Here is a 14,002-nt window from a genome sequence, read left to right as displayed (position 1 = left end):
AGGGTTTTTTTTTTCCCCTAAGTTTATTTAAACATTAAAAAGACAAAATACCCAAGTGGCAATACAAGGTTACCTCCAGCATCGGTGATAGCGGGCTCCAAGAGTTGGCGTCTGGATCGTAATGCTCAACAGAACTTAGCGTCTCACTGTTTTCATTCTGACCTCCGAGAACGAACAGGAAGCCCTCTGCAGATAGGACAGAGTCGGACCAAATTATACACAGTAGATTATAGGAGTGTTGTGATCATACAGGGAAAGAAGAAACCTTCAAAAAGCAAAATACGGGTAAGATTTAGGCTGGGGTTACATGGCGAAATGTGCGGCAGGCCCATCCCGCTCGCAGGCGGCAGGCGTACCCCTTTAAATGGTCTTTAAATTACTTATTTAATCTAAATTAATCAACTATAACATACCTGCAGACAGGACGCCATGGTTGATCCGCGGAGTGCTGAGAGGGGCCAGCTCGATCCATAACTGTTTATTTCTATCATAAAGTGGGCACATACATCGAACGTTGGCCAATGGCTTCCGGGATCTACAAGCAAAAGGGTTTATCATTTGCACCATTGTTCACCATTACATAGAATTCATGTACTGCGGCATTTTCAGTAACCCGTCCTTTCTGGTCATTATTAACCCCTTTTAAAACCTATTAATTTTTTGTTTTAGTGTTTTGTTTTTTTTTTAATCTTTTTTCAAGTGCCATAACTTTTTTTTTTTCAAACATTTGAAGGCTTTTTTTTCCCCAGGGTGAAACCGTTGTTTTGCATGACCACCGTATATTCAATGTTAGCATATATTGTACTAAAAAAAAGAAAAAAAAAAAAAAACACAGGAAAAAAAATTCCATGTGCAGTGAAACAAAAATGCAATTCTATTTCTTTTAATGCTTTCTTTTTATGGCGTACATTGTGCTGTAAAATTGACTTTAAAATTATATTTTGGGTTTTGAAAGTTTGATCAATTTTTATTGCATTTTTATCAAATCCTTAAAAAAAAAAAAAAATGGCTATTTATGCTTTTTTGTGTACTGCTGAAATAGTTTTATGCTTTGATAGATAAGACACAAAGATACCAAATATGTTCTTTTTTTTACTTCTGAATGGGGAAAAAGGTGTTTTTAAACTTTAATATTTTTCACAATTTTTTTAAATCTTTACTGTATTTTTTAAGGTTCCCATAGGGGACTTAACCCTGCGATTCAACTGTTCAAAGTAAATACCACAGTATTGCAGAATATAGTGTGACTGACATTCTATCAGGCCAGAATCAGGTTCAAGATGGCGAGTCACTTAAATGCTGCTGTCAGTAATCGACAGCAGCATTTAAAGGGAACATAGAATGACTGCTCAAACCAAGAAGAGGCGCTTGGTGCGCTGGGGTGTGATCAAACATTTAAGTGCATCCTGCTTGCTTTTCATCAATCTTTGACCTTTTCTGTCGCTTTTAAGCTAGAGCTGTCAATCAAAGGTGGTTTGCGATAGTGGGAAGGTGCACTTAAATGTTTGGTCCCACCATTGTGCATCGAGAACCTGTGCTTGGTTTGAACAGTCATTCTGTGCTGACAGAGTCCCTTTAAATGGTTATACGGCAGCTATCAGAGATCGCTCCGATCGCTGCTGCTGGAGGCCGGTGCTGGGTGCGATACGCAGCCGGCATCTGCCCGGTATGGAGTGGGCTCAGCTCAGCCTCCACACAAGACAATGGACGACTTACGCTCTCTCCTCTCCTCCAACCGTCACAATACATTCAGAGTAGCCCCTCGGTTTAAAAGATGCCAGAACGGCTTCTCCTTGCTGCGGCTGGCTCAGGGGTATGTTGTTACATTCTCGGACCATCTCCCGCACCAATGGCTCATTGAGCATTTGTTCTCGCAGGTAGCTGCAATCCAGGCCATTCACCCACAAGGCGGAGGACACGTCCTTCATATGAACCTGCGGAAATAAGAGCGGAGGAACTTATTGGGTGAGAGAAGGAAACGTAAGCCATTGTGTCAGCCTCGTCTGTGAGTGACTGGGTTCTTCTTTATACCTTGGTCTGCGGACATCACTTGAAGAACGAAAGACAGTCACACCATTATCCTTGAGAAATAGTTTGCATGGCCTCCATGACAATTAATGACAGACCATAGAAAGCTGCACCTAAGCCGCCAATGTAATATCCGCTCTTTGGACAACAGAAGTTAGAGGACACTGACATAGGGTACCCAGCGCAGAGTGCTAGCCTAGGTGTCATCACTGGAGCAGTGGGTATGTGCAATTATATGCACTAATCAATGCCTCCAGGTCACGGTCAGAGGAGCAGGGGAGACCCGTGTCCCATACCCTGTTCTGGAGGGTCATGGTCAGAGGAGACCCATGTACCATACCCTGTTCTGGAGGGTCACAGTAAGAAGAGACCTGTCTACCGTATCCTGTTCTGGAGGGTCATGGCCATAGGAGACCAATGTACCATACCCTGTTCTTGGAGGGTCATGGCCAGAGGTGACCAATGTACCATACCCTGTTCTGGAAGGTCACAGTAAGAAGAGACCCGTGTACCATGCCCTGTTCTGGAGGGTCACAGGCAGGAGGAGACCCATGTACCGTGCCCTGTTCTGGAGGGTCACGGGCAGAAGGAGACCCGTGTACCGTGCCCTGTTCTGGAGGGTCACGGGCAGAAGGAGACCCATGTACCGTGCCCTGTTCTGGAGGGTCACGGGCAGAAGGAGACCCGTGTACCGTGCCCTGTTCTGGAGGGTCGCGGGCAGAAGGAGACCCGTGTACCGTGCCCTGTTCTGGAGGGTCGCGGGCAGAAGGAGACCCGTGTACCGTGCCCTGTTCTGGAGGGTCACGGGCAGAAGGAGACCCGTGTACCATGCCCTGTTTTGGAGGGTCACGGGCAGAAGGAGACCCGTGTACCATGCCCTGTTTTGGAGGGTCACGGGCAGAAGGAGACCCGTGTACCGTGCCCTGTTCTGGAGGGTCACGGGCAGAAGGAGACCCATGTACCGTGCCCTGTTCTGGAGGGTCACGGGCAGAAGGAGACCCGTGTACCGTGCCCTGTTCTGGAGGGTCGCGGGCAGAAGGAGACCCGTGTACCATGCCCTGTTCTGGAGGGTCGCGGGCAGAAGGAGACCCGTGTACCATGCCCTGTTCTGGAGGGTCACGGGCAGAAGGAGACCCGTGTACCATGCCCTGTTCTGGAGGGTCACGGGCAGGAGACCCGTGTACCATGCCCTGTTCTGGAGTGTCATGGTCAGAGGAGACCAGTGTACTGTACACTGTTCTGGAGGGTCACAGTAAGAAGAGAACTGTCTACTGTACCCTGTTCAGGAACGTCATGGTCAGAGGAGACCCGTGTACTGTACCCTGTTCTGGAGGGTCACAGTAAGAAGAGACCTGTCTACCGTATCCTGTTCTAGAGGGTCATGGCCAGATGAGACCAATGTACCATACCCTGTTCTGGAGGGTCACAGTAAGAAGAGACCTGTCTACCGTATCCTGTTCATGAAGGTCATGGTCCGAGGAGACCCGTGTACGGTACCCTGTTCTGGAGGATCAGGGCCAGAGGGAGACCCATGTACCATGCCCTGTTCTGGAGGGTCACGGCCAGAGGGAGACCCGTGTACCATGCCCTGTTCTGGAGGGTCACGGCCAGAGGGAGACCCGTGTACCATGCCCTGTTCTGGAGGGTCACGGCCAGAGGGAGACCCGTGTACCATGCCCTGTTCTGGAGGGTCACGGCCAGAGGGAGACCCGTGTACCATGCCCTGTTCTGGAGGGTCACGGCCAGAGGGAGACCCGTGTACCATGCCCTGTTCTGGAGGGTCACGGCCAGAGGGAGACCCGTGTACCATGCCCTGTTCTGGAGGGTCACGGCCAGAGGGAGACCCGTGTACCATGCCCTGTTCTGGAGGGTCACGGCCAGAGGGAGACCCGTGTACCATGCCCTGTTCTGGAGGGTCACGGCCAGAGGGAGACCCGTGTACCATGCCCTGTTCTGGAGGGTCACGGCCAGAGGGAGACCCGTGTACCATGCCCTGTTCTGGAGGGTCACGGCCAGAGGGAGACCCGTGTACCATGCCCTGTTCTGGAGGGTCACGGCCAGAGGGAGACCCGTGTACCATGCCCTGTTCTGGAGGGTCACGGCCAGAGGGAGACCCGTGTACCATGCCCTGTTCTGGAGGGTCACGGCCAGAGGGAGACCCGTGTACCATGCCCTGTTCTGGAGGGTCACGGCCAGAGGGAGACCCGTGTACCATGCCCTGTTCTGGAGGGTCACGGCCAGAGGGAGACCCGTGTACCATGCCCTGTTCTGGAGGGTCATGGCCAGAGGAGACCAGTGTACGATGCCCTGTTCTGGAGGGTCATGGCCAGAAGACACCTGCATACCGTACCTTGTTCTGGAGGGTCACAGTCAGAGGAGCAGGGAAGACCAGAGTACTGCACCCTGATCTGGAGCTCTGTGAAGCTCTAACACCAATCTAACAATTATCACCTCTCCAGTGAATAGGAGGAGGGGGAAATCACTTTTTTTCTAGTTTAGAATACCCCCTTTAAGTTTGTTGTAATATTAAACACGTTAAATGGGTTTTCCAAAATTTAAAAAAAAAAAAAGAGTTGGCCTATACATAGGATATCCATCAGGTGAAGGGTGTAGGATGTAAAGATTAGCCCCGTACCTTTCTCACTTCGATGTCATGGGTAAGCCACCTGAGCACGGCTTCGAACACGTACTTTTCGTTGCCCACGTTCAGCTTCTCCAGAGACAGGACCTCTTTCAGCTTTGTTGGCCCCAGTTCTAAGAACTCCTCTGTGCTGCTGACGTCTCTGAAGTGGGTTTCTAGGTACTCTGTGGCCAGATGATACACGTGGTTCAGACAATAATGCAGGGCGAAATCTCGGATGCCGATGCAGTTGTCAGCCGTAATACAGCCCTCCAGGAACTCGCAGCACAAGGTCTTCAGGTCGGTGAGGAGCAAGAGGTCGGCGGCCTGCACCACATCCTGGATCGTCTCTTCGCTCAGTCTGATCTACCCAGGAAGAGAAAAGACGACATTTCTATACGCATTGCAAGAGTTAAATGATACACGTTCTACATGGTTTTAGATCAAGAGCCAGTCGTTTTAATATGTAATATATCAATAGTACTCCTGAAAATTAGAAACTTTATCTTACTTTCAGTCTCAATTCACGGATAAAAGCGGTCAAACCTGTAATCAGCGAATACAGATATTCTCATTATAGCGATGACAGTTGGTGCTTTTGATATTCTATGGAGGGGGAAGGAGCTACTGCAAGTTCCATAGAACTTTATGAGCACCAACTATCATCTCCTATCTCAGTAATGGGAAATTACACATTGACTGAAGATTTTAACTGTGATCAGTCCAGGAGGAGAAAGAAGCAGATTTCTGTAATAAAGATATTATCCTCCTATGCAAAAATTGACAAGACACAAATTGCTAGTTAGGAAGCAGCCTGCACACTCATTAATGTAATACCTGTCCGCTGAATATGTAATCCAGAATTTCCTTTATGATGGACACCGATATTCCTTCCATGTCAATCCTGTATGGCGAGCCGTCACACTTGGGAGGGTTATAGCTCAGCTTTGCTCTGCAATGATAAAAAAAAAAAAAAAAAGCAGGGTAATGTCAGACGAAGAATGAATCGTTGTCCGGTGTCACATCTTATTATGTAATGAGGTTGCCGTTTTCAGGGAAAATTCTTAGCAAATAAAAGCTATGATGGGTCAGAAAATAGGGATTTTTGTGTACTCACCGAAGATCCTTTTCTCTGAGCCAATCATTGGGGGAAACATGAGGTGTAGGAGAAACTGCACCCCTCTAACCCCAATAGTCCTAATTACAGTAATACCGGCAGTACTTAGCGTGCCCCTAAACAGTGGAGAAAACCATAGCCAAATCAGTCAATTTCAGAGGGACTGGACGTCTATTGAATGCATATGGGGGACTCCCGATGACAAACGTTGTGAGAAAGAACGATCAGGCATGCTGGATTTCAACATGCCCCATCCACTGACGTCATAGCATGCGTAACAGAGGGGTCTTGCAGCAGTTTATCCTCTTCTTCCCTACTGCGGTTTATGTCCCCTTCTGAGGGAAATATTAACATTCCCTATAAAAGAGCCAGAGTGCTAATTTATACAAGCCGACTGCATCCAATAAACGACAGCAAGCCGACTGGTGGTCGTCTAATGGTTCTGTGTGTAGAGAACCATTAGAATAGGGCCGGAGCAGTGACCGGAAGTGTTGTCATACGCCCCAGGGAGCAGCCAGGACTCCGACAGTCTCATTGTTAGCAATGCAGCCAGAGACACGTGGTCCTGCTGGGGAGGAGGGAAGCTCCTTATTCCGTCCAGTCTTTTCGCATCGGGTGGGACACCCTTCGCAGATCAGTTATGTTTAGCCCGGGCGCATGACATAAACAAAGGCTTGGCAGCGCCGCAGAAAAATGCATCAAATTAAACAATTATTGGTATCTGTCCAAGGACGACTTCAAGACTCGGAGCTAGAACACTGGATATAAATGAATATACTCGCAGAGACTGCAGGAGATAATGGTCACTGATGACCCGGTGGGCACGAGATGGGACAACCCCCTTTAACGGGGCATGAAAACTTTTGACAAACACTTGTCAATTTCCCTTTGACTGAAGCTCTTTCTCTGCGCTCCACCTTGGATTAGGAGATCTGAGGTCGGGGTGTTGGCCGGCTGCTTATTTCTATTGCCCTGGGAAGGGAGCTCTCGATTAAAAACACACACCCAACCCAAGACACAACAGTAAGACATGGTCAGGGCGCTTTTCACACACGGTGTCTTCTCCTAAACACGACACTGCTGGTATTCTGTCCATCTTTCCTGTTCCTTTTGCTCCAAAAAGTGGAACAAACGCTACAACATTTTTCAAAAAATAAAAAATTCATGAAAATTGCAAAGAAACACTATGCAAAAAATCCAGCCTGAGCAATATGAACGACTCAACCTGGAGGAATCTAGGGTTCAGAGAGTCTCTGAGCAGAGACGCGGCCATCTCACAAGGGTCCGGAGTCCCTCCACGACACTCGGCCACCCAGGGACAGATTTTTGCTTAATGCACAGAAATAACGCCAATTATTAATTAACACCAGGGACAAACTTCTACTAAAGTAGCACCAGGGTTAATCTGGAAGCTACACGGGAGCCGCACCCTGCTGGGGCTGAGCGTGTGAGTCTCTGCGCTGTAATTGCCCTGGACGGAGATCTGAAAGCAGTCATTACCTGGTGCCGATGTATGAAGCAACTTTATAAGCAAGGCGGACGTGCCATTCATTTCTAAAGGGGTTCTTGAAGTGCGGATCATTCATCCAAGAGAGGAAGAACCCCCCCCAAAAATACTCAGAGGCATGATAGCTGCTTCCACTACACCACTGAAATTAATGGGTGACTCTTGCCTTTCCAAGTCTCCCCTTCGCTAGACGCCTGAACAGCTCTCTAAGTTGGAGTCTGGCATAGCATGGAAAGATGATGCATGTCACCGGTCCAAAAGGCGAGTCCGGACCACCCTTGGCACCTACAGCCAGCTATTCTGCCGTGTCCCAACATCACCCAAATCCAGGAGTAGACCTTGCACTTTTTAGAGTTGTGGTTTAGAGCTAGTAGGGGGACATCATCCACGTCAGTCATAGTTCTGACCTCCTGGAGGTGGTGGAGGTGCACGGAGCCCACCGTTCGGACTGCTTGCCGAAGCATAAAAGCACTTTTCTAGGGTATGCCCGATGAGTAATAAAGGGACAGCACAAGTTTTGCACTGGGGGCACCAGATAACAAGTTCCTTTTAAGGTGGTGATTTTGGCCCCCTCCCCAGAGACAGTGACTTGCCCTGTGTAACTTTAAAAGTTAATTTGTTGCAAAATGTAACAACTCGACAGAACAAACAACACTGCACTGTGTGTAACACAAGAGTGAGAAAGCTTGACATTGGAGACGGTGCTCTGCACGGCCCAGGGCTCGCCCTGCAGGGGCGCTCTTGCGGACACTCCCTGTTCTGAATACTTGCAATGTCAGCCACTTTTAGCTACAGGCTTAACCACTTCACAGCCAGCGGGGTTACTCAGAACCCAACACCTGATGAGTCACTGGATAGGGAGGAATCCGGATTCGCTTCTGTGCTGCGTCAGCCACCATTGTGCTGCAGGTAGGAAATGGGAGAGGGCTGATCTAAGAGGAGGCAGACACTTTCTTTACTGAAGATTAAAGTGACTTTTTTTTTTTAACAAAACACGTCCGTCCTCCTTATTGACCTGGACGGTAACATCCTAGATTGATTCTGTAGCTAGGAAATTGGACATTGATTATAATTATAGGATGTGCACAGACTTGAATTGTCATCGGCGACGATTCTCCTTCAGTTTAAAGGGGTTGTTCAAAATTTGACAAACATGGCTGCTTTCTTTCAGACACGGCACCGCACCCCTGACTATATAGTGTCTGGTATGAGGTACAGTACCACGAACAACCTCAGGTCAGAGGTGGTGCTGTTTAGCCACATTTTTTCCTAACCAGACCCAGTTATATGCATTGGAATTTTACAGAAAAATCTGAGCCAAAATCCTTAAAAATGTGAAGGCAATCTGCACCCCGTCGGGGTCACATGGTAACTCCTGCAAGACTGTCATCCAGCCCCTTTACCTGTGATCAATGCTGATCACGACTCCTTCGTCATGCTCACTTTGCTGTAAATATGGCCCCATGGCTTCACTGCCAATGCTAGCTAAACAAGCACCTTACTAGTATTGAGCAGTGTTGCTGTGAATCCAGCACTAAACAGTAGTATTAAACACAAGAGAAAATTTTGGCCCTACTGAAGAACTGAAACGATGCTCCTTTTTTTTGTCGTGGAAGGATTTGATGCAATAAACCACTGAGATTATTCTCTGCAGTGCTGCTCTTCTCTAATTTTGTATACTACTTTTTTTGATTGGGGGGGGGGGGGGCGTTGAGTCATCTTTGTACTTGTAGCCAACCGTTTTGGATTTACCTTTTCTGCGGTGTTCCCGAATGTATAAGAAAGCAGTACTATCTGTGCCCATTATTTTTTAGCTCTGCTTCGTTTCACCTCTTGAGACGAGAGGGGGAGCAGAGGCTCATAAGATTTCTATGAGAACATACATTACAAAGTTTCACACTATCCTAATCTATGCATCAGTTTGTGAAAACGACAGTGGCCGCTTAAGGAAGGAAGACAGCAGCGCGCCGGACTACTACTCCCAACATCACACCGAAACCATGATTTACCTTATATAGGGACTGGCAGCTGCCAAGATATTCTTCTGTACTGGGATCTCCTGCTCCTCGACCACCAGGACGGCATCGCAGAAGTCAGATTCTTCCCGAAAACAGCCCAGAGCCCGAAGAAGTTTAATAGCATGCTGGGGATCTGACACGACTGTCATGGAGTTTGTCTCTGACATTTTTGGTAACGGAAGGTGGAATTGGGGCAATAGGGGGATGGGAGTAATCTCTAATAAAGCTACAGCAAGTAATACAAAGTCCTAGAGCGTGGCGGGCTGCATCCACCAGATATAGAGCGGGAAGTGGTGGGATCTGGAAGACGATGCAGGTAGGAATTCCCTCTAACGGTCATATATGTAGTAGAGGAATGGATTGTGTCCAGCTGTGCCGGAATGGTGGGAGAATATAGGGATGTGTGACAGGTCACAGGACAGGAATGCAATGTTCACAATGGACACTGGCTGGTGTACAGGCTGCAGGAACAGATGAGGCAGAAGAAGGGGGGCTCTATGCTATACACAAGGTCTACAGAGCTAATCTAAGGCTGCAGGTGATGGGACCATGCAATATGCATGGAATGTAACCCTGCACTGAGCACAGAGGGCTGGGGGGAGAAGAATGGCTGGATTACATGGAAGTAATCAGCCCATCAGTAATGCTGCACTGAGGGTATACAGGGGTTATAGTATGTAGGGGGGCAATGCTATATAGAGGGTATACAGGGATAATACTATAAAGGGGGTATACAGAGGTAATGCTATATCAGGGGGCTATAGCATATAGAGGGGTCATGTTATATCAAAGCTATTCTGGGGTAATGCTCTATAGAGGGTATACAGGGGTAATGGACGCTCTACAGAGGGTATACAGGGGTAATGACTGCTCTATAGAGGGTATACAGGGGTAACGGACGTTCTATAGAGGGTATACAGAGGAAACGGACGCTCTATAGAGGGTATACAGGGGTAACGGACGCTCTATAGAGGGTATACAGGGGTAACGGACGCTCTATAGAGGGTATACAGGGGTAACGGACGCTCTATAGAGGGTATACAGGGGTAACGGACGCTCTATAGAGGGTATACAGGGGTAACGGACGCTCTATAGAGGGTATACAGGGGTAACGGACGCTCTATAGAGGGTATACAGGGGTAACGGACGCTCTATAGAGGGTATACAGGGGTAACGGACGCTCTATAGAGGGTATACAGGGGTAACGGACGCTCTATAGAGGGTATACAGGGGTAACGGACGCTCTATAGAGGGTATACAGGGGTAACGGACGCTCTATAGAGGGTATACAGGGGTAACGGACGCTCTATAGAGGGTATACAGGGGTAATGACTGCTCTACAGAGGGTATACAGGGGTAACGGACGCTCTATAGAGGGTATACAGGGGTAATGACTGCTCTATAGAGGGTATACAGGGGTAATGACTGCTCTACAGAGGGTATACAGGGGTAACGGACGCTCTATAGAGGGTATACAGAGGTAACGGACGCTCTATAGAGGGTATACAGGGGTAACGGACGCTCTATAGAGGGTATACAGGGGTAATGACTGCTCTATAGAGGGTATACAGGGGTAATGACTGCTCTATAGAGGGTATACAGGGGTAATGACTGCTCTATAGAGGGTATACAGGGGTAATGACTGCTCTACAGAGGGTATACAGGGGTAATGACTGCTCTACAGAGGGTATACAGGGGTAATGGACGCTCTATAGAGGGTATACAGAGGTAACGGACGCTCTATAGAGGGTATACAGAGGTAACGGACGCTCTATAGAGGGTATACAGGGGTAACGGACGCTCTATAGAGGGTATACAGGGGTAACGGACGCTCTATAGAGGGTATACAGGGGTAACGGACGCTCTATAGAGGGTATACAGGGGTAATGACTGCTCTATAGAGGGTATACAGGGGTAATGACTGCTCTATAGAGGGTATACAGGGGTAATGGGCGCTCTATAGAGGGTATACAGGGGTAATGACTGCTCTATAGAGGGTATACAGGGGTAATGACTGCTCTAGAGGGTATACAGGGGTAATGGACGCTCTATAGAGGGTATACAGGGGTAATGACTGCTCTATAGAGGGTATACAGGGGTAATGGACGCTCTATAGAGGGTATACAGGGGTAATGGACGCTCTATAGAGGGTATACAGGGGTAATGGACGCTCTATAGAGGGTATACAGGGGTAATGGACGCTCTATAATTGGTGCACAGGGCTACAAGGCTGACGTTACACCCGGGCTCTGCCTCAGCTGCAGCATGCTGCCCCCTGCACACTGACCTCTGCCCCCTGAGCGGGCAGCAGCTATAACATGGGCTCCTGTAAGCAGGGTCGGGGCTCAGGAGCGGCCACTACGGTACATAGAGAAAGGCACCGTCAGCCCCGCACGGAAGTCTGCGCTGCTGGTCCGCTCCTCTTCCTCCCTCCGCCGCTCTGCCGGGCGCACACAGCTCTGGCTGCCGATCAGCCTGCATGACGTCATCAGAAAGCGCCCTAACCACGTGTCAAAACAAGCCTGCAGGCGTGGAGGGGCCGTCACGTGACCAGCAGGGTGGGGGTGCTGGCGGCTGTCATTCAGGGTGACCGGGTCTGACAGGAGGTCTTCGTTGGGGGCCGGGAGTAGCGTAAAACTAGAGCAGTTGTCCATAGCAACCCGGCGCACACAGTCTGCCTGCAGGCTGCCATAGAACTCAGTACATTATTCCTCCAGCCACCACTAGAGGGAGCCAGCTCTACATAGATCTGGGTATGCGCTCTCATTTCTGGTGCTATTAAGGCTGTGTTCACACACAGCTTTTTTTAGCGGTTTTTACCGCGATTTTCACTATAAAACCGCTAAAAATAAGCTGCACAATCATTTCTATGCATTTTGCACTTTTTGTGCACATTGATGCGTTTTTAACCGCGAAAAAATGCATCGCGGTAAAAAAACGCAGCATGCACATTAATTTTGCGGATTTTTCCGCGGTTTTGGCTTCTTCCATGCATTTAGAAACTGCTGCGGAAAAAAACGCATCAAAACCGCGCAAAAAACACCGCGGAAAAATAGGTGCTGTTTCTGGGAAGGGATTCGGGTTTTTGAGCAGAAATCTTCTGCAATGTGTGCACTTAGGCTAAGAGCTGCGTTTTTTTTTCCTGTGCAAAACGCAACATGTGAACAAGCCTGATGGTATGTGCACACGTTGCGGATCCAGCCCTGGAGATCCGCAGCAGATTCTGTTGTGGTGTACAGTACCATTATATTCTATGGAAAACAAAAGCTGCTGTGCACATGCTGTGGATTTTTCCACGCAGATTTGCTGCGGATTTGAATCCACAGCATGTCAATTCTTTGTGCGGAATCCGCAGCGGTTTTACACCTGCTCCATTATAGGAATCCGCAGGTGTAAAAACACAGGGGAAATCCACACTGTCTGCACAGCGGTTTCAATTTTCCATAGGCTAGAATGGTACTGTACATCACCTGCAGTTCTGCTGCGGATCCGCACCGTGTGCACATAGCCTAAGGCCCCGTTACACACTGCGATATCGCTAGCAATATCGCTGTAAAGTCACCGATTTTGTGACACAGCAGTGATATTGCTAGCGATATCGCTGTGTCTGATACTTACCTCCGACCGGCTCCCCCGCTGGTTATTGCTGATCGCGCGAGAACGTCCAGGACTGTTTCTCGTCGTCAGCTTCCTACGGCGCTTCCTGCTGTGACGACGAGCGACGCGTGGAGCCGGGCGGGAGGACGCAGGATCGCCGCGTCTGACAGGTAAGTAGCGACCCCCGACCCCTGCGATGTCGCTGGTGAGATCTGCCTGTGTGGCAGCTCACTAGCAACCACTTAGCGATGTACCAGCGATCCTGACCGCGTCATATCGCTGGTGCATCGCTAGGTGTAACGGTACCCTTAGAATAGTAAATATCTTCCCTCAGTATGAAAAGATCAAAGTTTTCTTTAAAAAAAAAAAAAAAAACACTTTGATATTCACACTACTTGTATCTGCAAAGTAAGGATTCGCTCACGTCTGCACATAAATACGCCGAGCGCAATGTGATAAAAAAAAATTGGATTGTACTCGCACTAATGTTAATCTACGCGCCCCTGCTCATCCGCGAGCCTTGTTACTCAGCTGGAATCAGACTGAGGGGAAAAAAAATAAAAAATCGCATCATGCTGCCGGGCGAGACTCACCAATGCAAGACAACAGGTGCGAGAAAAAAATCAGGACGGCAGATGGGCCATGCGAGTGCCGTCCGATATTTACTGATGAAATCAGCTGACATATGCCGGAAAAGTTACGGGCTCATCGCCGGAGCCTGCAGCAGACAGGAGGCCACCTTAGACGTAACTATACATCTGAGGCCAGTATCACATGTCCTGATATTCCAGTACCGGAGATGTCCGTGTGCCCCATAAGGACAACACGGACGGCCGCCAGGGAAGTAGCGCTACTGTAAGCCGCTGGTGCTGAAGCCGGCTGTCATCCATTCTCCCCTGCTCTGCCACAATCAGCACGAGCAGAGGAGAATGAATGAAAAACTGACCTGCTGTGACCTGAGAATGCAAGTGATGAGGTCACTGAGTCAGAGCTTGAACTGCCGTGACCTCATCACTTGCATTCTCCGACGGTCCTGAGGTCACAGCAGGTCAGTTTTTCATTCATTCATTCATTCATTCATTCTCTCCTGCTCGCCGGCAGAGCAGGGAGAATGG

At 48.8% G+C, this 14,002-nt stretch overlaps 1 protein-coding gene across 3 annotated transcripts in view; it reads right to left on the bottom strand.

The window, feature by feature from the left end:
* Positions 1-11,783, bottom strand: part of GAN (gigaxonin) — a 53,386-nt gene extending 41,603 nt beyond the window's left edge. For 2 of the 3 annotated variants that reach the window (XM_073582495.1, XM_073582501.1), the window contains exons 1-6: positions 9,282-10,343; positions 5,486-5,600; positions 4,664-5,014; positions 1,717-1,934; positions 414-535; positions 74-186 (exon numbers count right to left, since the gene is read on the bottom strand). In XM_073582495.1, coding sequence (XP_073438596.1) covers positions 74-186; positions 414-535; positions 1,717-1,934; positions 4,664-5,014; positions 5,486-5,600; positions 9,282-9,457 — 1,095 coding nt within the window. In that variant the 5' untranslated portion in view covers positions 9,458-10,343. Of the gene's footprint in view, positions 1-73; positions 187-413; positions 536-1,716; positions 1,935-4,663; positions 5,015-5,485; positions 5,601-9,281; positions 10,344-11,577 lie in introns of those variants that run through there. The other variant, XM_073582511.1, reaches the window with a different exon arrangement.
* Between the last annotated feature and the right edge of the window lie 2,219 nt (positions 11,784-14,002).

Source organism: Dendrobates tinctorius, unplaced genomic scaffold (assembly GCF_039654945.1).
Source record: "Dendrobates tinctorius isolate UK_male_01 unplaced genomic scaffold, ASM3965494v1 ptg000009l, whole genome shotgun sequence".
Classification (NCBI taxonomy): domain Eukaryota; kingdom Metazoa; phylum Chordata; class Amphibia; order Anura; family Dendrobatidae; genus Dendrobates; species Dendrobates tinctorius.
This window is presented reverse-complemented; position numbering and strand designations above follow the sequence as displayed.